Raw genomic sequence first — 27940 nt, forward strand, 5'->3', positions numbered from 1 at the left:
TTAACCCTATTACTAACTAGTAAGAATGAAAAATGAATTGGAGGTTATTACAATTACTGAGTACTTTATATATTATTTCATTTCATATTTACAACCAACCCTATGAGGTACCATTATCTCCGCTCTACATGGAAAGGAACCAAGACTCAGAACAATGAGGTGCCTTTGCTCAAGGTCCCCAGATAGTAGGTGCAGTGGTAAGGTTTTAACCCAGGTTTTGCCTGACTCCAAAGCCCAGTCTTTCCACTATCAATGCTGCTTCTCTAGAGCGGATTTAAATGAATGAGAAGAGTTGATTATGCTGAATCACTCAACTTTGTGCAAATGAGTTTGAGTAACATTTTAACTTTATTTTCAGGAGTGGCCCAATAAGGCTGTACTTGGTCAATACTACAGACATAATCTAGGGTCTAGGGGTAACTTAAAGAACATTAATAAATACACAAGCACACACACACACATACCCAGTATTAGAAATGATTTAAAAAATCAGATCTTAGCTCAAAAAGATGAACTACAGTTAACCTTTATTGTTCTTTAGAAATGAACTTTCCACAATATTAATAAATCTCATTTTTAGCTCTGCTTTGAAGTTTTGATACCAGTGAAGTAACCTTTTTCTTCTTTGAATCTTTTCTTGTAAAATTATAGTTTTCTCTTTTTCTAAAATAGCAGGAAGTTCCTTCCAGTTCTTAATAAAGATAAAGGGAGCATTCATGGACTTGAGTAACTGCAGAGGAGCATTATGGTAAACAGATGAATTTCCACAGCTGCCAGCTGTCATTACGTCTTCTACCACGGGAACGGAGCCATAGGAGCAAGCCTCATATATTCTGTAACACTCCGTGTTTACTCCTGCTGGGCACAATGTGAGATCACTCTGACGCAGAGCATCTTGATAATTCTTAAGGCTTTCATTTGTTTCTTGAGGCTGCCACCTAGAAAATCAGAAGAAAACCTGAAGTTTTCACTTTACTAAGCATATCTTTTGTGGAAGAAAATATTTTATCTTTTAATGTTGGTTACAAGAAATGGTAAACACATTATAGAGATGGCAGGCAGAAGAGATGAATAAAATCTTGCCCAAATAGATTTCTTGAAAATATTTAAGAATTTGAGAAGTTTACAGCTACACATTAAAAAAAATCTAGTGGCCATACAATTTCTGAATGAAATTCTATCAGCCAAAATTTTGTGAGTGCTCGTCTTCTTTCTCTACCTCACCCTCCATCCAAATTCCTGCCCTTATGGAGCTTATTATCACAGTTCTAGTGGTGGAGACAGACAGTAACCAGGTCAAGTCAGTAAATTATTTAGAAGGTGTTAAGTGTTGTGTGGAAAAATAAAGCAGAGAAGTGAGGAGGGAGTTTTTGGTAGGATGGTATTACAACTGTAAACAGGTGATCAGGGAGTGTCTCACTTCATGGGCATCTGAGCGGGGAGCCAGAGGAGAGGGAGCAAACCACACAGATATCTGGGGGAAGAAGAGAGCATAGAGCAAGCATAAAGGCCATGACATGGCATGTGCCAGGCATGCTCAAGGGACAGCAAGGAAGCCAGGGTGGCTAAAGCAGGTTGACTGAAGGGGAGAGGTATAGAAGATGAAGTCAGAGCACCCATCACACAGAGTTTTGATCAGAGGGGTAACTGACTTCATCTATGTTCTATCAGAATCTATCTGGCTGTTGTGTTGAGAAGAGATTGTATGGGGCAAGGGTAGGAGCTGAGAGGCTAGTTAGAAAACTAGACGTTCCCTCCTGACTGTTCCTATTTTCTCAGTGAAATAAGCAATAGGGTCATAAGGTAAGAGCAGTTGGGAAGAGAGAAGAAGGTATGAAACAATCTCCCAGGAGAGAGGAAGAATACATGGACAAGGGAGATGGATGACTGCTGGACACTCAAGGGTCAGGGTCATATATATATATTTTTTTTTTAAAAAATAAATTTATTTATTTTTATTTTTGGCTGTGTTGGGTCTTTGTTGCTGTGAGCGGGCTTTTCTCTAGTTGCGGCGAGCAAGGGCTACTCTTTGTTGCGGTGCACAGGCTTCTCACTGGGTGGCTTCTCTTGTTGTGGAGTATGGGCTCTAGGCACGCAGGCTTCAGTAGTTGTGGCACATGGTCTCAGTGGTTGTGGCTCGTGGGCTCTAGAGCGCAGGCTCAGTAGTTGTGGTGCACGGGCTTAGTTGCTCCGCGGCATGTGGGATCTTCCCGGACCAGGGCTCAAACCCGTGTCCCCTGCGTTGGCTGGTGGATTCTTAACCACTGTGCTACCAGGGAAGCCCAAGGTCATATATTTAAAGTGAGATCAATTGGCACCTTTCTCCAAGTGTGTTTGGCTGCATGGGTGAAGGTATGGAGCAGGTAAGAGAGCTGGATTTAACCAGAGTTAGGGTTTGCTAGATTAAGGAACTAGGGAGCTGAATGTATATGTGGTCATGATTGATTATGAAATTTAAGTGGGTAAAGAATAAAGTAAAGATGAGGTGGGTGAAGGACAATGAAATGGTATTAGGAACTATGAACTGTAAGTCCCAGCTAAATTGCTGAAGTCAGAGTATTACAGGGAATGAGCTGGAATGATAGAAAATGATGTTTACAGAGAAAGAGATGCTGGAATTTGAGATCATGCAGTATGTGTAATCATAAGGCCCAGGAAATGACCATGACAGTGAATGGCTGAGGTCAAGTGGAGACCCAGACTGCTGGGGGAGAGGAAGTAAAGGAACTGCAAGACCAACGTGATGGAAAGACCATCTATGTGGATTTGGGAATCACTAAGAGTGAGGCTGGAAAAAATGTCCCCTTCAAAGAATTAAGGGGATAAACCCAAGGGTCAGTATATGATTTCTCTTTTCTTTTAGGAGTTTTTTAAAAATTAATTTTATATTGGAGTATAGCTGATTTACAATGTTGTGTTAGTTTCAGGTGTACAGCAAAGTGAATCAGTTACACATATATATACCTCCACTCTTTTTTAAGATTATTTTTCCATGTAGGTCATTACAGAATATTGAGTAGAGTTCCCTGTGCTATAAATAGGTTCTTAGTTATCTACTTTATATATAGTAGTGTGTATATGTCAATCCCAATCTCCCAATTTATCCCTTCCCCTTATGATTTCAAAGAGAAAGAATAATGGATAGTTTTGTCTGCTGGTATGAGATTCAAAACTGGAGGTTTTAGGGAGGGAAAAGGGAGAGTGGTCTGGAAGCAGCAATGAGAAGGAGGACACCTACTCCACCTCCTGGCTCAATGGTAGGAGAGAGATTTCAAGAATAATTCTGTTCCCACAGTAAGCTTTATTATTTTGCCCTCACTCATTCCATTCTAGGCACACTGTCCCTTGTTCCTCACACATGGTAAGCATGCTTCCACCTTAGGCCTTTATATTTGCTCTTCCCTCTGCCTGGGCAACTCTTCTCCCAAATAGACATGAGGCTCACCCCTCTGCCTTTTTCAGCCCTGTGCTTAAATGCAAACTTCTAACTAGCACTTTCCTTGGCTATTCTAAAATATCAAATGCTCCACTCCTGACCCCAAGTCCTCTCTACATCCCCCTCTTCTGCTCAATTTTTTTACATGGTATTTATCATCGTCTGACACTATATATATATGACACAATATATTTTATTGGTTTGTCTCCTCCAATAAGCATTTAAGTTCTAAGAGGGCATGGACCCTTTTAACTGTTTTGCTCACTGCTGTATCCCTTTATGGCTAAAATAGTTTTTGGCATATAGCAGTTGCTTGACAAATATTTGTTGACTGAATGGATATAATATGATTACACTAGCCATTAGAGAAATGTAAATCAAAACTACAATGAGGTATCACCTCACACCAGTCACAATGGCCATCATCAAAAAATCTACCAACAATAAATGCTGGAGAGGGTGTGGAGAAAAGAGAACCCTCCTGCACTGTTGGTGGGAAGTAAATTGATACAGCCACTATGGAGAACAGTATGGAGGTTCCTTAAAAAAACTAAAAATAGAACTACCATATGACCCAGCAATCCCACTACTGGGCATATACCCTGAGAGAAGCATAATTCAACAAGAGACATGTTCCACAATGTTCACTGCAACTCTATTTACAACAGCCAGGACATGGAAGCAACCTAAGTGTCCATTGACAGATGAATGGATAAAGAAGATGTGGCACATATATACAATGGAATATTACTCAGCCATAAAAAGAAACAAAATTGAGTTATTTGTAGTGACGTGGATGGACCTAGAGTCTGTCACAGAGTGAAGTATGTCAGAAAGAGAAAATCAAATACCATATGCTAACACATATATATGGAATCTAAAAAAAAAAAAAAAGTTCTGAAGAACCTAGAGGCAGGACAGGAAAAAAGATGCAGACATAGAGAATGGACTTGAGGACACAGGGAGGGGGATGGGTAAGCTGGGACGAAGTGAGAGAGTGGCATGGACATATATACACTACCAAATGTAAAACAGATAGCTAGTGGGAAGCAGCCGCATAGCACAGGGAGATCAGCTCAGTGCTTTGTGACCACCTAGAAGGGTGGAATAGGGAGGGTGGGAGGGAGATGCAAGAGGGAGGGGATATGGGGATATATGTATACGTAGAGCTGATTCACTTTGTTATACAGCAGAAACTAACACAACAGTGTACAGCAATTATACTCCAATAAAGATGTTACAAAAAAATATATATATGACGTGGACCTGCTGGGGGAATGGACTTGGGGATATGGGGTGGGGAGGGGTAAGCTGTGACAGGGCGGAAGGGTGGCATGGACGTATATACACTACCAAGCATGGAATGGATAGCTAGTGGGAAGCAGCCACATAGCACAGGGAGATCAGCCCGGTGCTTTGTGACCACCTAGAGGGGTGGGATAGGGAGGGTGGCGGGGAGAGAGACGCAAGAGGGAAGAGATATGGGAACATACGTATATGTATAACTGATTCACTTTGCTGTGAAGCAGAAACTGGCACACCATTGTAAAGCAATTATACTCCAATAAAGATGTAAAAAATATATATATATATGATTACGTTAGCAATACTGAATGGATATGATTACACTAGCAATAGAGTCAGGATTTCTTTTTTTCTTTTTTGTATATCTATGCCTGATTGATTGGTTGATTTTTTACAATTTCCAACCCCTTTTCTTTGAATGAAACATTTCTTAAATTGTATAATGCTTTATAATTTTCAAAAGTTTCACACACATAATTTCATATAATCACATAATAACCCTTCTTCCCCCTCTACCTCTAAATTGCCTCTCCTGCTTCCCTCTCCTCACTGGTAACCACTAGCTTGTTCTCTGTATCTGAGTCTGCTTCTTTTTTGTCTTATTCACTAGTTTGTTGTATTTTTAAGATTCCACATTAAGTGATATTAAACAGTATTTGTCTTTCTCTGTCTGACTTACTTCACTTAGCATAGTGAAGTCCTCCAAGTCCATCCATGTTGCTGCAAATGGCAAAATTTTGTTCTTTTTTATGGCTGGTTATTATTCCATTGTATATATATATACCATATCTTCTTTATCCATTCATCTGTTGATGGATGCTTAGTTTGCTTCCATATTTTGGCAGTTGTAAATAATGCTGCTATGAACATTGGGGTGCATGTATTGGTATCTTTTCAAATTAGTGTTTTTGGTTTTTTTCCAGTTTTTTTTTTTGTATATACCTAGGAGTGGAACTGTTGTGTCATGTGGTGGTTTTATCTTTAGTTTTTTAAGAAATCTCCATACTGTCTTCCACAGTGGCTGCACCAATTTACATTCCTACCAACAGTGCCCTTGTCTCCACATCCTCGCCAATATTTGTTATTTGTGTTCTTTTTGATGGTAGCCATTCTGACAGGTATGAGGTGATATCTCATTGTGGTTTTGCTTTGCATTTCCCTGATGATTACCAATGTTGAGCATCTTTTCATGTGTGTGTTGGCCATCTGCATTTCCCCTTTGGAGAAATATCTTTTCAGTTCTTCTGCCCATTATTTAATCAGGTTGTTTGCTTTCTTGATGTTGGGTTGGATGAGCTGTTTATATATGTTGGAATATCAACGCCTTATCAGTCATATCATTTGCAAATATCTTCTCCCATTGAGTGGGTTGTTTTTTCGTTCTGTTGATGGTTTCCTTTACTGCGCAAAAGCTTTTAGGTTTAATTAGGTCCCATTTGTTTATTTTTGCTTTTGCTTCCTTTGCTTTAGGAGACAGATCCAAAACAATATTGCTGTGATTTATGTCAAAGAGTATTCTGCCTATGTTTTCTTCTAGGAATTTTATAGTATCTGGTCTTATATTTAGATCTTTAATCCATTTTGAGCTTATATTTTTTATGGTGTTAGCGAATGTTCTAATTTCATTCTTTTACGTGTAGCTGTCCAATTTTCCCAGCACCACTTATTGAAAAGAATGTCTTTTCTCCATTGTATATTCTTTCCTCCTTTCTTCATAGCTAAATTGACAATAAGCATGTGGGTTTATTTCTGTGCTCTCTAGTCTGTTCCATTGATCTATGTGTCTGTTTCTATGCTGGTACCACATTGATTTGATGACTGTAGCTTTGTAGTATAGTCTGAAGTCAGGTAGCGTGATTCCTCCAGCTCTGTTCCTCTTTCTCAAGATTGTTTTGGCTATTTGGGGTCTTTTGTGTTTCCATACAAATTTTAAAATTATTTGTTCTAATCTGTGAAGAATGCCATTGATATTTTGATAGGGATTGCACTGAATCTGTAGATTGCATTGGATAGTATGGTCATTTTAACAATATGAATTTTTTCAATCCAAGAACAAGGTATATCTTTCCATCTGTTTGTGTTATCTTCAATTTCTTTCATCAGTGTCTTATAGTTTTCTGAGTATAGATCTTTTACCTCCCTAGGTAGGTTTATTCCTAGGTATTTTATTCTTTTTGATGAGATGGTATATGAGATTGTTTCCTTAATTTCTCTTTCTCATAGTTCATTGTTAGTGTACAGAAATGCAACCAACTTCTGTATATTAATTTTGAATCCTGCTACTCTACTGAATTCATTGATGAGCTCTAATAGTTTTCTGGTGGCGTCTTTAGGATTTTCTATGTATAGTATCATGTCATCTGCAAACGTGACAGTTTTACTTCTTCCTTTCCAATTTGGGTTCCTTTTGTTTCTTTTTCTTCTCTGATTGCTGTGGCTAGGACCTACAAAACTATGTTGAATAAAAGCAGTGAGAGTGGGCATCCTTGTCTTGTTCCTGATCTCAGAGGAAATGCTTTCACCTTTTCACCATTGAGTATTATGTTAGCTGTGGATTTGTCATATATGGCCTTTATTATGTTGAGGTATGCTCCCTCTATGCCCACTTTCTGGAGAGTTTTAATCATAAATGGATGCTGAACTTTATCCAAAGTTTCTTCTATCGAGATGATTATATGGTTTTTATTCTTTACTTTAAAAATATTTATTTATTTTCTTTATTTTTGGCTGTGTCGGGTCTTAGTTGTGGCACATGGGATCTCTGTTGAGGCACGTGGGAATATTTTGTTACAGCACACAGTCTCTTCACTGTGGCGCGCGGGCTTCTCTCTAGCTGTGGTGTGTGGATTTTCTCTCTCTAGTTGTGGCACGTAGGCTCCAGAATACGTGGACTCTGTAGTTTGCGGTACACGGGCTCTGTCGTTGAGGCACGTGAGCTCAATAGCTGTGGCGTGTGGGCTTAGTTGCCCTGCGGCATGTAGAATCTTAGTTCCCCAACCAGGGATCAAACCCATGTCCCCTGCATTGAAAGGTGCATTCTTAACCACTGGACCACCAGGGAAATCCTCCCAATTACTGTTTTTGATATCATATTTTACATCTAATTGTTTTGTGTATCCCTTAACTCAGGGGTCCCAACCCCCAGGCCACAGACCGGTAGTGGTCCGTGGCCTGTTAGGAACCGGGACGCACAGCAGGAGGTGAGCGGCAGGCGAGTGAACAAAGCTTCATCTGTATTTACAGCGCTCCCCACTGCTCGCATTACCACCTGAGCTCCACCTCCTGTCAGATCAGTGGCGGCATTAGATTCTCATAGGAGGGCGAACCCTACTGTGAACTGCGCGTGTGAGGGATCTAGGTTGCGCACTCCTTATGAGAATCTAATGCCTGATGATCTGAGGTGGAGCTGAGGCAGCGATGCTAGTGCTGGGGAGTGGCTGCAAATACAGATTATCATTAGCAGAGAGGTTTGACTGTACAGAGACCATAATAAATCAACTGCTTGCAGACTCATATCAAAGCCCTATCAGTGGGACTTCCCTGGTGGCACAGTGGGACTTCCCTGGTGGCACAGTGGATAAGACTCCATGCTCCCAATGCAGGGGGCCTGGGTTCAATCCCTGGTCAGGGAACCAGATGCCACATGCGTGCTGCAACTAAGAGTTCACATGCCACAACTAAGGAGACTGTGTGCCGCAACTAAGGAGCCCTGGAGCTGCAACTAAGGAGCCCGACTGCCTCAACTAAGGAGCCCACATGCTGCAACTAAGACCCGGCACAACCAAATAAGTAAATTAATATAAAAAAAAAAACCCTATCAGTGAGTGGCAAGTGACAAGCTGCATCTTATGGAGTAGACTGGACATAAGCAACACACCTCGTGTGTCACTGTCTCCCATCACCCCCAGATGGGACCATCTAGCTGCAGGAAAACAAGCTCAGGGCTCCCACTGATTTTATATTATGGTGAGTTGTATAATTATTTCATTATATATTATAATGTAATAATAATAGAAATAAAGTACACACAGTAAATGGAATGAATGCGCTTGAATCATCCCCAAACCATCAACACCCCCACCACCCCAAGTCTGTAGAAAAACTGTCTTCCACAAAACTGGTCCCTTGTGCCAAAAAGGTTGGGGACTGCTGCCTTAACTGCTTATCGTGGATATGGATGATTTTACTACTTTTGTATTTTAACCTCCCTACCAGCTTTGTGTGTGGTGATTTCCTACTTTCACTGTATGTTTGCCTTTACTTCTTTCATTTTGTAATCTTCTTCTTTCTAGTTGTGGCATTTTCTTTTTTTCACTTAGAGAAGTTCCTTTAACATGTGTTGTAAGGCTGGTGCTGTACTCTTTTAGCTTTTGTTTGTCTGTAAAGCTTTTGATCACTCCATCAAATGTGAATGAGAGTCTTGCTGGGTAGAGTATTCTTGGTTGTAGTAGAGTCAGGCTTTCTAAAAGAGAGTATCTGCTCCAATTAATGTATTTCTAGATCTAAAAGGACATTTTTGTTTAGGCATTACTTCTCTGATGACTCTGCTTTACACATGAAACTCCATCTGTTTATCTAAAAATAAAATGAACGATCCCCAAATTTCTTCCTTCAGTCCATGAACACCTGTTTCATGATTACCATGTAAAAGATGGAAGAAAGTTAATGCAGTTAAATCCATCCATCCATCCATCCATCCACTCCCCACTTATCCTGGCCTACTTTATTCAAGGTCCTATGTTACCTCTGGGGATTCAAAGAAGAATAGTACATGGCCTCTGTCCTCAGGGTGGTGTCAGGTTCCTGAAGGTGTGAGGAGTATGGCATGCCAGTCTTGGAACACTGAACTGGTTTGCCGAACATCTCAGAGATGAACCTAAGACCATTACTGTCATTTACAATCTCCTGTGTTCATATCTGACTAACAAATATTATTGAGGAAACCTGAACAATTGACATTTGCATATGATAGTTACCAGCATTCCCCTTCAAGATGGACTACAGGAGAGTCTCTCTATTTTTAATGTATATAACATAGTTTCTTCACAGCTTTAATTACTCATGCATCTTCTGGAGAAAGACTGGTATTAATGGAATTAAAAATGTCTGTGAAAACCTGTGCTGACACACAAAGCAACTCTCAGATTGGAGACAAAATGGATGAATCATGTAGACACAGAACTTACTGTTCTCTTGCTGAAACCCAACAAAGCTTATCATTCCCATCTTGTTTCAAAATGTTCATTAGTGCTTGTCTGGATGAATTTTCATAAATGGTTCCTACGAAATTACACAAGTATGGCCTTTCATTATGCAGCATTGACCAATTCGCCTCCACCACAGGAAAATTCCTGTATCTATAAAAATAAGTACATGTGAGTTAATAATATATGACAATAGGGCTAGCAAAATTTCCATAATCTAACATCTTAGGTAGCATGATGATGTAGAGAAAAGAGATTTAAAATATGATTTTCTAAACCCCAAATTATAATTTTCCATGCTTACTTTGGAAAAGTTCCTAAATCTATTGACTTAAAAAAAATTCTCACTTCGACATCTTTTACAAAATTGCTATAGAGACTATGTGCCTAAAGTGCTTTGTTTTTTATATTCTTCAACTTCTATTACTTACCTGAAGTTATAAGACAGGTTGAATTTAAGACATTAAAGGTATAAAGAATCTTCTACATTCATAATAATCATGATTTAATTAATGTTTTAGGCAGGTGATGGAAAGATTACAGAATACATACTGCTATAGCAAAGAACTCCAACTCCAAAGGCTTATCAAGTAGATTAAAAAAAAAACAACCTTACATCCCACACAGGAGAGGCCTGTTGCAACTGGCCCATTCTAATAGGCATTTGGTAATTCCAGGCATCAAATTATGTGCCTGAACTACAACCTTCACATAAGAGAAAGCTTAACGTAACAGTTGGTCTGTAACAGGTTTTCTCGATTTTGGCATTACTGCCATTTGGGCCAGATAATTCTCCATTGTGGAGGCTGTCCGCTACATTGTAAGATATTTAGCAGCAGCCCTGGCCTCTATCCACCAGATGCCAGTACAACCTCCTCTCTCCACTTGTAACAACCAAATATATCTCCAGACATTGCCAAATATCTCCTGGGGGGGGCGGTGGGGTGAAATTGCACCTGGTTGAGAACCACTGATCTATAGGAAAGATACTGGCTTTGTCCAACATTACCAGAGTTACTGTGAAGAAGTAATTCTTTTGTTTCAAAACATTTTACAAATATGGGCTCTACACAAGGGATAGATTTTTCAGAGCACCTTAAACTTGGCTATACCTAACAAACCTTTTTGTCTGCCCTACCCTAAGCCTGCTGAGTCAGAATTTTGTTGTGGAAGGCCAGGGAATATGTCTTATTAATGTGCTTCCCTGGTGATATTTGTGTAGCCAACTGGGCAGCAGTCTAAGGTCACATTTTGTAACCAGTGATAAAATAATGCATAATGAACATCTGATTCAAATACAGTATCATATTACTGAACTATTTCATAATTCATCCATTCAACAAATATTTATTGAATGATTACTCTGTAGGCACTGTTTTAGGCTCTACAGATAAAGTAGTGAACAAAAGAGACAAAAATCCCTGCCATCAGGAAGTTTATGTACTAGTGGCAACTTAAAGTCAACTTACTGTTATTCAAAGGCTCTCTATTAACAGAATGATACAAAATAAGTTTCCAGTTCTATAGAAAGACTTTACATATATTACATACTATTTAATTACCCTTTCTTTTTTTTTTTTTTTTACCCTTTCTTTTTACACAACAGATTTGTGCAAATTCTATCAATCCTAGTCGGAGACCTGAGTATATTATAATCCTCCCAAACCCCAGGGTCAGTGTGCTCTTCATTTAATATTGAATCTAAAGTAAGGATTTAAGGGGAGTTCGCTGGCAGTCCAGTGGTTAAGACTCCATGCTTCCACTGCAGGGGGCATGGGTTCAATTCCTGGTCAGGGAACTAAGATCCCGCATGCCATGTGGCATGCCCCCCCCCAAAAAAGGGAAGAAATAAAGTAAGGATTTAAGAAAACTCTATATCTATATAGTTATATAGGTATAGCTATATATATAGATTCTATAATTGTTTTAGGAAGGTCCGTCTGTCTGCCATCCACCGCTAAACATTTCTTTAAGGTACTAGTGATAAACTTTAAAATTTATCCTATGACTTGGGGTTCTAAAATACAAAAATGTAACTCATCTGCTCTCCTCATAAAAGTCTAAAATACTCTAAAAACGTCATTATTACCAAAGCATGAGACCAAACCATATTTTTGCCCATAGAAAAGGTTGTACACAGCCTCAATGAGCTCAGAAGAACTACATTTATTACAAATTTAAAACACAATCTTGCTGATACAGAAATTCAGGTCTTAGAGTCTAAAAACATGTAAGAATATTTGGTACTTACGTTGCTACTCCTAAAGGCCATTGAAAAACATCCATGTTATTAATCCAGGGGCTGTCATATATTATGAAAAGTAGTTCCACAGAGCCTCCATTTCTTTTGAGAAACTGGTTTATCCACTCATTATTACAATGTTCATTTCCAAGCAAAACAACAGCAAGATGCTGGAGTTTTTGAGTTTGCACTAAATTTTGTGCATAAAGTAACCACTGGGTGGCATAAAAGACCTTTGCTTTTTCTCTTCCATTTAGAATGAGTACCACATTATTCTCATCCACAGGGAAGTACCCTGGGACCACAGCTGGACCAGTGATGAAGCTGTTAAAAACAAAACAAAAACAAGAGACAAACAAAAAGAGAACAGAAGTATTTGGTATCAGTTTTAAATCATTTTATATAAAGTATATAATGAAACTTAATCCATATTCTTTCTAGAAATAATTTCTATAACACATGTTTTTTTGAACAACTCTGGATGATGGGACATAGATGTAGATTAATGGGAAACTTTGGTTGTAGACAGATTAATTATATGCAAATTTGAAAGTACCCACAGGAAAAAATATTTACCTTATAGATCTAATAAAAGTATAAATATAAAAATTTGAATGGGAAGATATATATAACAAACTCACGATAGTTAGTGGTTGTCTCTTAGGAGGAAGGAAGAGGAAAGGGCCTGAGGAACAATACAAAGAGAGCATTTATTGCCTTTACTGGAAATATCTAATTCTTTTACGAGGAAAGTTAAATATCTGAAGCAAATATGACAGAGAGCCAGAATTTGTTAGTTCTAGGTGGTGGGTAAATGGGAATCTGTTGTATTACTCTCTATTCTTTAAGGTATTTAAAAAATATCATAAAAGGAATAGATACATGTCATAACTCACATTTCATATTATGTGCTGCTTCGAACAACCAATACCATTGAAATATTTTACACGAATATGTATTAAATACAAAATATACCATTTAACCTATCGTAAACTTAGTTACAACGGTCCTAGATTCTTTGCAAGCTGCTCAAACATTTCTTTATAACTTGCTAGAATCTTTTAATATTTAGTACAAATATGCTGAAATCCTGCTTTTTTTGCTTACTGTTGGGGATAAAAACTAACATTATTAAATGCCTTTTATATACATGATACATAGGCACTCTGCACAGGTTATCCTTTAACCTCCACAACAACTCTGCAGAGATTAGTCCCCCATTTTGCATTTGGGAAATCAGGCTTAAGTTGCACAACCTGTGATGGCAGCATCAAGTTTTGAATCAAGATCTAACTTCAGCAAAAACAAAAACAAAAAAAATGATCTAACTTCAGAGCTTGAGTCATTCCCATGACACTATGGTTAACAAGTAATCAAATTAGTAGATATTAATTAAAACACAAAATATAAATATGTACTTGTCTGTATATGTACTGTATGAATTCTATGGCATTATTCTACAGTGATAATAAGCTACACGGATCAGAACTGCATTTTGAGTCTGCTTTGGACAGGAAGATGCCAAATAATTCAGCAATCATTTAGTAATTTAAGAGAATGGGCAGAATCTGAGGGGTTAGAAAGCACTTTAAAGAGAATGATAATAATTATGATAGGTTTAAAATACTTATTATTGGTAGTACATGAACACTTTTTCTCTCCTTTAAAATTAGAGGTGGGAATAGTTCTAATTTTATTGATCCACACAAATTAACAAAAGCATGATTCATTCAAGGCACATTTGACCCATCTTGGAATCTCCACAGCTCTCTTTTTGTAGAATGCTCTCACATTCCAGCAAGCAGGCATGTCAGCTCTTATGCTCTAATTGGTTTTCTAGACCTCAAGGCCATGTTCAAGTAATAGTGAAAGCCCTGGGGTCAATGCTCTGGAGCTAAGGTATAGATCGGAGGTTCCCAAATTTTATTGGTTCCCAAGACTTTCAGTGTTTTAGTAATTTTTTCAAGCCAGAAGAAATGAGTAATGGTTCAGTTTTTTAAGTTGTTAGATCCAAATAACTTAGCATTTATGTCCTAAGAGCTTAGAAGCCACTTTAAAAATAATACACATACACTGAAGGAAAAAATAATACTCCTATTTCATTCTTAACTAACCACACACTTAATAATGGGATGTGTGCACCCGTTGAGCATTACACAACTTCTCAAACCTTGGAATCAGAGACGATACTGCCACGGTCGCTGCCTGTTCCACTTTGATTTTTGCACAGTACTTGGATTTGATCACAGCAACCATAGGAAATCCAGCTCCACAAATGTATGACATCGCTGAAATGGATGTAGGGTGATCTAATGTTGAAATTGTGAACTACCTCAAACTGGTTTGCATGGTGTTTGACAGATATGAAGTATAATTGTGATTCCTACAAATATCTGTGGTGCCCCAGGGTGCCTTAGTATACAGTTTGGGAAGCACAGATTTAGGTAAAGAAACTTTAGGGGTAAAAAAAAATCCCATAAGATTCAGATAGTTGTGTGTGTGTTGGGAGGTGTGTTAGTCAGATTGCAGTGGGTTGAGAAGTGAATGAGAAGGGGACAGTAAGAAGTAAGTGGGGAGAAATGCAAATCAAAACTACAATGAGGTACCACTTCATACCAGTCAGAATGGCCATGATTAAAAAGCCTACAATTAACAAATGCTGGAGAGGGTGTGCAAAAAAGGGAACCCTCCTACACTGTTGGTGGGAATGTAAATTGGTGCAGCCACTATGGAAAACAGTTTGGAGGTTCCTCAAAAAACCAAAAATAGAGTTACCATATGATCCAGCAATCCCACTGCTGGCCATATATCCAGATAAAACTATAATTCAAAAAGATACATAAACCCCTATGTTCATAGCAGCACTATCCACAATAGCCAAGACATGGAAACAACCTAAATGTCCATTGACAGATGAATGGATAAAGATGTGGTACACATACACAATGAATATTATTCAGCCATAAGAAATAATGAAATAATGCCATTTGAAGCAACATGGATGGACCTAGAGGTTTTCATACTAAATGAAGTCGGAAAGAAAAAGGCAAAAACCATATGATATCAATTATATGTGGAATCTAAAATATGACACGAATGAACTTATCTACAAAACAGACTCACAGACATAGAGAACAGACTTGTGGTTGCCAAGGGGCATGGGGAGTATGGGAGGGATGGATTGGGAGTTTGGGATTAGCAGATGCAAAGTATTATATATAGAATGGATAAACAACAAGGTTCTACTGTATAGCACAGGGAACTATATTCAACATCCTGTGATAAACGATAATGAAAAAGAATGTATATATATATATGTATAACTGAATCACTTTGCTGTACAGCAGAAATTAACACAACATTGTAAATCAACTATACTTGAATAAAATAAATTACAAAAAAGAAGTAACTGGGGACAGTAAGTGTAGACAACTCTCCTGAAAGTGTGGATGAGAAGGTGAGAACACAATAATGAGTGAAAGGTGGGAGACAAAGGAGAGCAAGGAAGTAACGGATGGAGCAAGGTCTTGGGATATGCAGAAGGAATGCACAGGTGGAGGAAGTTAATACTGAACACAGGTGAGGGAGATCACCTCATTGTCTGAGAGCTGAGGAAAGAGAGAAGGTTAGGTGAGGGATCACACAGAGATCATGTAGGTAAATGTTAGAGGAGCAGCTAGTTAAGGGAGATAATTGTGGATATCTTGAGGAAATAGAGGCAGGGGTGTCTGCTGAGAAAGAGGGAGTTAGGCAGGTGTTGGGTAGTGGCCTAGAGTAGAAAAATCTGCTTTTATTCTTTCTGTATCTTCTATCTTGAACGCATACTAGCTATCCAGTCATGCAAGCTAGAAACCAGGGAACTATCACATTCGATTCTTGCTCTCATCTAATAATCCTTAAATTCTGTTAGTTTTGTCCCCAGATTTCTAAAATTCCTGGCTCTGCTGGAATACCACTTCCCAATTTCATCCCTTATTTATATCTCTGCTGGATACTTATAGTTTCCTAATGCAATGTCCTGGTCTGCCTGCATTCAGCTGTCTCCTTCAAATCATTTTTCCACATGGCTACTGGAGACATCTACACAAAAAACATACATGACAATACCACTATCTAGCTTAATCATCTTCAACTGCTTTTCACTGAACAAGAATAAAGTCCAAGAGTTTTAATGTGGCAAATACAAGGCCCATGATGATCTGGCCCTTGCCCTCCACTCCCAATATGAGCTACCCTACCCCATCTTCATGCTCTAGGGATTCTGAATGGTTTGCGATTCTATGCACAACCCAAGCTGTTTATCAATTCTTAGGCCCTGATATTGCCTCTGCTGGGAATATAATCACTCCTCTCACTGCCTTCCTAAATCCTACTAATCTTTTAAGACTTAGCTCAGCTATCACCTCCTCTAGGAAGTCTTTCTTGATAGGCCCCATATCCCCAACTCTACTCATATTGAGTTAGTGGCCTTCCCTCTATATTTCCCTAACAACTAAGGAGTATGCACGTCCTTACCATTATGCTTTGTATAAGGTATGAAAATTATTTATGTGTTTATCTCAGCCACTAGTGTGTGAACTCCCTGAGGCTAGGGAAAAGTATTTTATTCTCTTTGAAATCCTCAGAGCCTAGTAGGAACTAACTAGCAGGCACTCAGTAAATGCTGAATGAGTTAAGCCATAATTCTCTTTAAGGGAGTTCTTCTACTGCATTTAAAATATGAATCAAGTTACAAAAATTCAATCTATTAATAAATTTCTAGCTATACATTTATTACATGAAGTAGGGCACATGTATGAGATAGTATAGCATATTTACGCATGATAAAAGATGTATTTTAGTTTCCTGAAGTTATTCATCATGCATCAGTCACAAATACCCATTAGCTGAAAAATGAACATATTTAAGGAGCTCATACACAGAATTTTAAAACAGTGACTTGCTCTTCTAGATGTCTTAGCATATATTTAATAGTCAGAACTTCTGTTTTTCAATATTTATTCTTTTTCTGCTAGGTTCAGAAGAAAACTTTCTTCCCAATAAGTACTTTCAATACTTACAGAGTCCAGAGAAATCATTTGAATATTGAGTTCTAAGCTGAACGAGAGCAAAATATATTTTTTTAGAATCCAATATAATTATTGTTTCATTCTTTCTAAATTCAGTCAGTGCTACTGAACAAACGCTATATGCTATTACAGTAAGTGAGTTACAGATAAGATTAATAATTGCCAGCTAAGAGTCTGGCAAATGCCTTGATAAAGAATAAGCGCACAAGCTAAACCATCCACACAGCTCTCAGCCATCAAATTCTACATCATTTTTGGTTAATACATAGTTTTAGAAAATAGGTATACCGAACCCATGAATGGCCCTTACTTTTGAATAGCTGTTGCAATTCACCCTACTTTTGTGGCCAGCATCATTGCCATGACTCCACGCCTTCTGAATTCAGTGTTTATGATGGAACACTCCCACCCTCATACTAGCTTGGCTGGAGTGGGAGAGTGGGCATTATGAAGAATTAACTATATTGTCTTTCTTTACCAATGAAAATTTTATTTGAGATCTGTATTGATCTATGGTTCAGTATATGACTGAAACATAGTATAGCCATTAATATTATCTATAAAAGTTTTCACTCACTGTAATGAGTAGTGAGCTCACTAAATTCTTATAATAGTAATATCTGGAAATTCTAAAAATAGGAATCAGACACATTTTATCGTGATCTTCAGAGAAAAGTTCAACTTTTTCATAAGGAGCAGATGCTCATTGAAAATATAATTGAATTTAGGACTTCCCTGGTGGCACAGTGGTTAAGTTAAGAATCCGCTCGCCAATGCAGGGGACACAGGTTCATGCCCTGGTCGGGGAAGATCCCACATGCCACGGAGCAACTAAGCCCGTGCACCACAACTACTGAGCCTGCGCTCTAGAGCCTGCATGCCACAACTACTGAAGCCCACGTGCCTAGAGCCCATGCTCCGCAATGAGAGAAGCCACCGCAACGAGAAGCCTGTGCACCACAATGAAGAGGAGCCCCCAGTCGCCGCAACTAGAGAAAGCCTGCGCGCAGCGACAAAACACCCAACGCAGCCAAAAATAAATAAAATAAATACACGTATTAAAAAAAAGAAAGTATAATTGAATTTAGATAACAACGAATTAAGTAATTTAGCATCTAACTTTTGTTTTATCAAACGGGTAGACATTTATATATCTTATGATAATGCCTGCACATGCACATTACAGAATTCTGAAGGCAGTCTTTTGGGGATAATCAAAGGTTATGATAAGCAGAAGACTCCTCCTAAGAAATTAAACATAAAATTGCCCTTTGAAATTAAACTATAAATGAACATATGACAGATATGAGCAGAGACAGGCAAAGTTCCTTCAAGAGACGGAATGGGTGCCATGCTAGCTTGTAACCTAATTGAACACATTAACAGAAAACGTGTATCAGAAAGGTGTTTATTGGGAGGTATGTGAATGGAGAGATAATAGACAATAATGGAAACACAGAAAAAAGGAGAACTGAAAGGTAGGGAGATGTTGCAGTACCTATTTAAGTAACAGTAAAAATAATAAAACTAATAACAAGACTTCTATTAGTGATTACCATGTGCCAGATACTGGTCTAAGCACTGTATGTCTATTAATGCGTTTAATCTTCAAAACAATCCTGTGAAATAGAAACTAATATTTACCTTAATAATTATTTTAAATTATTATATTATATTATATATATTATATATATATTACATTATATTATAATTATTTTAAACTCAAGGAAATCCAGGCACTGAGAAGTTAAGAAACTTGCCAAGGTCAGACACTAATAAGAGGTAAAGCTGGAATTGGAACTGAGATATTCTGGCTTCAGAGTCTGTGACCTTAACAACCCAGTCACATTGCTACACTGCCCACAGGTGACTGGACTTCACCAGCCTGCCTCACAAGTTCAGTCTGCCCTACATGTATTCATCTATTCACATCCTGAGCACAGCCTATGTATGGTACTGACTCAGTGGTGAACATGGAGTCATTCATTTCTTCCCTTCTGAAACACACAGATTTGGAAGTGCTATATATAGTTATAGCCCACATTTTGATTCCATATTTAATCAAACAACTCCCAAATATTTAGGTATCATTTGTAGTCTGCCTATATGGAAAGAATGTGCTGGTCAAGCCAATACAAACATGTGGACTGACCGATAGTTCTATTTCCGTTCTGAGTTATTTACTTGACATTCTGGATTACATTATTTGGGCCTATGAATAGATAAGAATCAGCATTCAGGAGCCTGATGGACCCTGGAACACTGAGGATACCTTTCTATTTTCTGTCTCGGAAGTGCTGTGAAATTAACGTTAAATGATATAAGCTCTTTGTAAACTTAAAGGTTTATTTAAATAGAATGTATTTATGCTTATTTAAAGGATTTTGATAGTATTTAGAAACTCTTTCTGTGTCTTCAAGATGACCGATTACTGCCAATTCACTTTTGGTCAAATAAAAATGAATGTGTTGGGACCTCCCTGGTGGCGCAGTGGTTAAGAATCCGCTTGCCAATGCAGGGGACAAGTTCGAGCCCTGGTCTGGGAAGACCCTACATGCTACGGAGCAACTAAGCCCGTGCACCACAACTACTGAGCCTGTGCTCTAGAGCCCGTGAGCCACAACTACTGAAGTCCATGCGCCTAGAGCCCATGCTCTGCAACAAGAGAAGCCACCGCAATGAGAAGCCCGCACACCGCATTGAAGAGTAGCCCCCACTCGCCACAACTACAAAAAGCCGGTGCGCAGCAACAAAGATCCAATGCAGCCAAAAATAAGTAAATAAAATAAATAACTTAAAAAAAAAGAATGTGTTGAAACATTTAAGTTAATACCCATGTAGCCTGATTCAACTCAAAACTTGCAATTTCATAAAAGTTTATTAATTTTGGATAAATTATGTATGCTACTTTCCATAAGCCTAAAACTTTAATAAAATGTTTAAAAAAATCTTTTACAATAGTGAACTTCCTTGAATATACAGTTCTCTTAAATTCTAAAAGGAAGTAGCATTGTTATTTAATCATAATATAAAATCTCAGGTAAAAATTTCAGAAGGAAACAGGAAGTTAGTTTTTCTTTTGGGAGTTAATGCCATTTGCTCAAAACCTTTGCTGTAGTAACACTGTATATTAACTTCTCTATGAATTTCAAATAATTCTTTTGAAAATGCTAATATATATTGTAGGTAGACCTAATAGACTAATACTCATAACACATGTTTACTTTTAAAACAGCAAAATGTTAAATTTATATGCATAATACACATTTACTTTCAAACACCCAAATCCAACTATTTTAAGCTTAGGATTATGTATAAACTCTTCAATGGGATTAGAGCAATAGAAGACTGGAGATAAAAGGAAAAATAATCATTACCAATGATGATTTAAAAGCCTGTTTACTTTTCAAGAATGATTACTTTGAAAAGATACATGCAATGAAATTGCTTTCCAAGTGTGTATACAGTAAATAAAGAATTAAAAGAGCAGCGAAAATTCAAATGAAACTGATATTAACTACAGCTCTTCCTCTTGATTTCTGTGAGAAATAAATGGAAACCTAAAGGAAACCATAATCTTTGGTTCACATTTTTTTCCCTTAATAATATAATTGTAAAATGAAATAAGCATTTTAAAAGAATTATTTTTGGTTTTTATTTCAATAAGAAAGCAAAATCTAACAGAAAATAGCATTCTTTCATTGTCACAATATTTCTAAATAAAATGATCTTAATTCTATTTAAAAATCTTCAGAAAATATGCAATCACAGATAAAAAGTTTTATAAAAATAAGAGTGCAAAAATGTCAATAATACATTGGTTTTATGAATTAAAAAAAGATTTCTGAATATTGCAGTGAAATGGTAATCTATGCTATCAAATCATGATAGAATTCATATATGAAATGTTTTGATAAAAATTTCAAAACTAATAGCAGTAGCTTTGCTACCACGTGAATATATAAAAATATGTGAATCTATTACATGAAGGAGAAAAATAAAAATACTTTAAGTTTTCATATTATTCCAACATACAGAATGTTCCATGTTTATCAACAACCAAATGTTGCAAAATTTAGAGCATGAACTTTTCCATATAATCAGACATGTTTTGATGAAAATGAAATAGACACATGATTCCAAAAAACCCGTATTTTGTAACATCCAATTTTATAAGAAAATGTTTAAGGTAAGCTTTAACTACAAATATATATACATGAGGTTTATCTCTCCATCCTTCACAAGTTGAAGTGAAAATATTTTCTATAAATATTGATATATTTTCCTCTGATTTTTCTTCTAGTATTTACATAAAAAATCGTACAGCAACATATCAAAGGTTAATGCTGCACAATTAATACCTGTAACGTGTTCTTCCAACAACTAAATTTCCTTCTCTCCGCTGAGCAGTCACATCAGTGGGCTCAAGTAAACCTTCAAAAATATGCTCCCAGAGATACAAACCTGGTAATTAAAAAAACAAAAAATGAAAGCATGTACCTTCTGGTGTACTCTAGTGTGTGAGATGAATTTATGTTCTGCTCTTTCATATCATTTGATTAGGAAACCAGATTCTCTTCCTTTTTGGGCCCAAAATCATCAATATGGCAGCTAATGTACGAGAGACTAAACTCAGAGGTTGTCAGTGTAAAATGTGGGTTATATTAAAGACAAAAAACTCTCTTACTCTGTATTTGAGAAACCCCTAATCATCACTGGACCTTTACTATCTATCTTATCCTGAAATGTGTTATATTACAGTGTAAGTTACTGTATGATTAGGACTGTTTCTATATTATAACAGAAGGAGGGGGGAAATCACCATCTTGTGCCAAACAGAACCAGAGAAGCTCATGTATGTACATATACATTCAATATGTCAAGAAGATATTACCTCCTCCCCACCTGAACACACATCCTTCACTGCGTGATGCCCTCTGCAAACAAATGCCACTGTGTCTTTTCTCCTTAGGCTGGCCCCTACGTTTTATCATGATTTCACCTGAATGAAAGCTCTCTGAGTAGAGGTCTCAGAACTCTGTGTTGTCATACAATGAGGTAATCTGGAGATGAGGAGGTAATCAGGGAGCCCAATTACATAAATGTAACTAAAAAGTTAGATTGAGAGATGTGTTTTGTTCCATTCTCATTACACTGTGGTACTAAAAGACACACACAAAACCCATGTTTAAAGACTTGGCTAATCAGATAAAGCTTTCCAAATATGGTAGGCTGAGTAATGCTTTCCTCCAACCCAAGAGGACCAAAGATGAAATCTCTAGCACCTATGAATGTTAACTTTACAAAGCAAAAGAGACCTTCTAAATGTGATTAAGATAAGGATGCTGAGGTGGAGAGATTATGCTGGATTACCTGGGTGGGTCCTATGTAATCACAAGGGTCCTCAGGAAAGGGAGGCAGGAGACTGAAAATGAGGGAAAGAGATGTGAGGAGGAAGCAGAAGTCAGAGTGAGGTGGGGCCATGAGTCAAGGAATGCAGGCAGTCACTAGAAACTGTAAAAGGCAAGGAAGCAGATGCTCCTCTAGAGCCTCCAAAGGGAATATAGCCCCGTGGCCACAGTTTAGATTTCTGCCTTCAGAAACGTAAGCTAATAAACTTACGGTGACATCAGTTAATAATACTGTATTGCATATTTGAGAGTTGCTAAGAAAGTAGATCTTAAAAGTTCTCATCACAAGAAAAAAAATTGTAACTATGTGAGGTGATGGATGTTCACTAGACTTACTATGTTGATCCTTTCACAATATATATAATATATCAAATCATATGTAGTACACCTGAAACATAGTTATATAATGTTATATGTCACTCACAGATCAATTAAAAAAATGTGTTGTTTTAAGCCACTAAATTTTTGGTAGTTGGTTATGGCAGCTAAAGGAACCTATAGATTATGTAGCAATAGATTATGGTACCTGGAAATGGGGTGCTGCTGTAACAAAGACTTAAAAATCTGGAAGTGCCTTTGGAATTGGGTAATGGGGAAAAGCTGGAAGAATTTTGAGAAGCATGATTAAAAAAACCTAGATTAGATTGCCTTGAACAGACTGTAGGTAGAAATATGGATGTTAGTGACTCAGTTCTGAGAACTCAGAAGAAAGTGAGGAGAACAGTAGAAAAAAACCTGTATCATCTTAGAGAATACTGAAATCACCATAAACTGACTGTTGGTAAAACTATACACATTAAAATTGCTCTTGGTAGGGGCTCAGAAGGAAATGAGGAACATGTCATTAGAGACTGGAGAAAAGGGGATCTTTGTTATACAGCAGCAGAAAGTTTAGCTGAATTGTGTCCTGCAGTTATATGCAAAGCAGAACTTGTAAACGATAAACTTGGATAGTTAGCTGAAGAGATTTCTAAGTAAAGTGTTGAAGTTGTGGCCTGGTTTCATCTTGCTGATTACAGTAAAATATGAGTTGAAAAGAGAGACTGAGGAAAAAACTGGTAAGCAAAAAGGAACAATGACTTGATGATTTCGGAAATTCTTAGCCTATTCAGATTGCAAAAGAGGTGAAAAATTAGGAGATTCACTGTCAAGAAAGCATGTTCTGGAGAGAAGGCTAAGGATGTAGGTGACATCCTTTTGCTAATGCCTGGTCAGAATACTCAATCACAAAGAGGGTTTTTTGAAAATATTAGGTGTTAATTTATGGATCTCCTTAGCCATCTCAGCAGAAGCTAGAAATAGAGATGGGATTATCCAGGTAAGACCTGTAGAGGAACTCCTGTCTAAAAAAGCAAATCTTTGTGACATAAATGGGAGACCCACAAGGTTCTTGAGAATGTTATATTAGCAGAAACACTGCCAGCTTGGACTAAAAGGGACAGAGAGAGCTTGAAATGAAACAAGCTTATTGGACTCCCAAAATCCTAACAGCAGGAACAGGATGATAAAACTACTGAGCTGCAAACACATGCTAACCTTCCTGAAAATGGAAGGATGACTTCCCAAGCATGGAGCTGAAAGTCCAGAAGTAAAGCTCTGAGCCACAGAGTACTCCCAGGCATTGAAACCTAACGGAGTTTGCCTGGCTGGATATCAAAATTGCTTAAACCTGTGACTCCATTTTCCTTCCATTTTCTCCCTTTTGGAATGGGAATTTCTATAACTGGTATCCTATGACTGTGCCTAGAGAATAGGTCGATGAATGAATGCAGTGCTTGATAAAGCTCATCTGGACACTTTGTGCCTACTGGATTGAAATGAGAAAAGTCTGGAAACATGAAACTTGTTAAGAAGTCGATATAATTAAAAACTAGAATGAGGAAGTGGAAATTTAAAGGAAGAAATTAATATTAGAGATTTTAAAGAGAAAAAAGTTGCTAGAACTTGATGATTGGATGCCTGGGTCTGGGTACTAGAACTTCGGAGGTCAGTAGTAATTTTCAAGGATGTATATATGCAAGTGTCTATGAATTTATGAAACATCATGGGTCAGGCACTACTATTCTGTTTACTTTCCTTTCACCTGGTACCTTCTATCCATATCCCTTACTGTACATAAATCTAACTAATGTTTTATGGCCAAAGAAAGCCCCTTCTAACTCACTAAATTCCTTCTGACTCTTCTGTCATTGAGGGTCCCCCATTCTCTAATTGAGCATATCATATAACTTAGAACAGTACACGCTCATGATACTCAGAGCAAAAATGCTTTCGTGGGCAAACAAGTTTAACCAACTACATACTATATCCTCTTCTTAGACATTCACAATGAACACTGGCATATTAAAGGCTCTGACAAAGCCCTGCAACAAAGAACCTTGTTTAACTTTGTTCAGTTCAATGTTTCCCAAACTTGTTTGGCCATTAAGGGCAGAGGCCACATCTTATACTTGTGCATCAAGTGTCCAATAAACACATAATTCCATGAAAATTCAGTTGACATAGGCATTTCACTATAATTATGCATACACAACCCACTCTTTGTATTGACAAATAAAGCTGTGCTCTGCTAAAGACCAACAACAGATTATATGTGTGCATGTGTGTCTTTGTGTATGTGCATTTACACAGATGTCGTCTAACAGAAAAGAGAAATGGAATATTGAGAAAAAGTGAAAAAATGCATCAGGATGTCTTAACAAATGATGAAATAAACTGTAAATATATTAACAAAGTGCTTTTTACATGTCTTAGCTTTAAACATTAACTTACCAATGGCAGCTTTGCCCCAGATTTGTACATGGAAGTCTTTTTTCTCTTTTGTGGACTTATTTAATATCTGCAGTCTGTGTTTTTGCTCATTTTTTTCATCTTCTTCCCAAGGATTCCATTCTTCACTTCTCAAAGTAGATTGTTCTATGTTATAAAAAGAGCAACAAGTGTTATCAATAAGGTAGAGCTGCAGTTGTAGATAAATTCAAGCCATGTAAATTAGATGTTAGGGAGTTTTAATTGCATCCTAACTTCAATTTTTCAAAGAGATAAAGCAACAGAATTTGAACTGGTTAAACATTGTAAAAATAAAAAAAGGAAATCATAACTTAATTTTGATTGGAAAGAGCTTGATATAAAATAATAAAATGTTAACACAAGGCAGGAAATTCTCTCTCCCAAACAAAGCCTTCTAAAATGACTGGGTACAGTAATACGCATCAAGTTACAAGCTTAACTTTTGCCAGTTCTTTACAGATCGTATATATGTAACGCAACCTATACATAAAAACTTGACTTCAACATGAAAAGTGTCCCACAGTTTCAGATACTATTGTGCAAAATTCTGAAAGAAGGGAGAAATAAGCCTGAGTCCGATCCTGACATAGGTCAAAATACAAGAGAGGGGATCAAAACTTGGAGATGAAGCGCTCTGGCCTTCAGAAGTCACAGCAGGATTAGAGCAGGCCCTTTGTTTTAATATGGGAATAGGTGTCCTTAAGCCAGCGGCATTCCAGCAAATCTCTGGCATTTCGTGACAATATCTTGGATATTTTTTTTAACATCTTTATTGGAGTATAATTGCTTTACAATGGTGTGTTAGTTTCTGCTTTATAACAAAGTGAATCAGTTATACGTATACATATGTTCCCATATCTCTTCCCTCTTGCGTCTCCCTCCCTCCCACCCCTCTAGGTGGTCACAAAGCACTGAGCTGATCTCCCTGTGCTATGCGGCTGCTTCCCACTAGCTATCTATTTTACGTTTGGTAGAGTATATATGTCCATGCCTCTCTCTCGCTTTGTCACAGCCTACCCTTACTCCTCCCCATATCCTCAAGTCCATTCTCTAGAGGGTCTGTGTCTTTATTCCTATCTTACCCCTAGGTTCTTCATGACCTTTTTTTTTTTCTTAGATTCCATATATATGTGTTAGCATATGGTATTTGTTTTCCTCTTTCTGACTTACTTCAGTCTGTATGACAGACTCAGGTCCATCCACCTCACTACAAATAACTCAATTTTGTTTCTTTTTATGGCTGAGTAATATTCTATTGTATATATGTGCCACATCTTCTTTATCCATTCATCTGTTGATGGACACTTAGGTTGCTTCCATGTCCTGGCTATTGTAAATAGAGAGCTGCAATGAACATTCTGGTACATGACTCTTTTTGAATTACGTGGAGAAAAGACAGCCTCTTCAATAAGCGGTGCTGGGAAAACTGGACAGCTACATGTAAAAGTATGAAATTAGAACACTCCCTAACACCATACACAAAATAAACTCAAAATGGATTAAAGACCAAAATGTAAGGCCAGACACTATCAAACTCTTAGAGGAAAGCATAGGCAGAACACTCTATGACATAAATCACAGCAAGATCCTTTTTGACCCACCTCCTAGAGAAATGGAAATAAAAACAAAAATAAACAAATGGGACCTAATGAAACTTAAAAGCTTTTGCACAGCAAAGGAAACCATAAACAAGACCAAAAGGCAACCCTCAGAATGGGAGAAAATATATGCAAATGAAGCAACTGACAGAGGATTAATCTCCCAAATTTACAAGCAGCTCATGCAGCTTAATAACAGAAAAACGCATAACCCAATCCAAAACTGGGCAGAAGATCTAAATATCTTGGATATTTAAGATGCGTTTTAAAGGTGTGCGCACCTGTCAGCCCCAGGGGTAGGGAGTGGGGACGGCGTGTGGGACTTGGGCAAGGACGGGGGCATTCATACATCCATCCTCCAGTCCCGAGGCCTGGGCTGGCTACCGAGAGCTGAAGTAGGAAAAGCGCATACCGGGGCCCGGGGGCAATCCCGGACCCGAGAGCGGGACCGGTGGCCGCGCGGCTCCGCTAGCCCAGCCCCCACCAGCCCGCAGCCCCGAGTCTCGGCGCGCCGCTGAGGAGGGAGGCCGCGGGCCGGTGTCCTACCTCGGCCTCGCCTCTCCCGCGCAGGGGCAGCCCCCTTCCTGAGGCCCCGCAAAGACGCGTCCTGCGTCCGGCGGCTGCGCCCGAAGAAGACGTGGTAGGCGGCGTAGATGGAGAAGAGGCAGTACAGGGCGATAAGAATCGAGCAGAGACGCTTCCGCGTCAGCCGCATCCCACTCAGCCTTCCCCTCAGGCCACCACCACAGTGGAGATGGGCCGGAGGCGAAGCCGCCACTCAGCTCCGCGGCCCTAGCGTCGCCGGGTACGAACGCAGGCCCTGCCGGAGAGAGTAGTCATCCGAAATGGACCCGCCCGCCGCTTCCGCCCGACGCGCCCCGACCC

At 38.2% G+C, this 27940-nt stretch overlaps 1 protein-coding gene across 1 annotated transcript; it reads right to left on the reverse strand.

The window, feature by feature from the left end:
- Positions 1 to 501: 501 nt before the first annotated feature.
- RXYLT1 (ribitol xylosyltransferase 1) lies at positions 502 to 27940 on the reverse strand. Its single transcript, XM_032647189.1, has 6 exons — positions 27602 to 27940; positions 25440 to 25583; positions 21618 to 21720; positions 12197 to 12511; positions 9928 to 10098; positions 502 to 938 (listed from the first exon to the last, which is right to left on the reverse strand). The coding sequence occupies exons 1-6, from the start codon at positions 27768 to 27770 to the stop codon at positions 521 to 523; spliced, it is 1320 nt and encodes a 439-aa protein (XP_032503080.1). The 5' UTR covers positions 27771 to 27940; the 3' UTR covers positions 502 to 520.

Source organism: Phocoena sinus, chromosome 10, assembly GCF_008692025.1.
Source record: "Phocoena sinus isolate mPhoSin1 chromosome 10, mPhoSin1.pri, whole genome shotgun sequence".
Lineage (NCBI taxonomy): Eukaryota > Metazoa > Chordata > Mammalia > Artiodactyla > Phocoenidae > Phocoena > Phocoena sinus.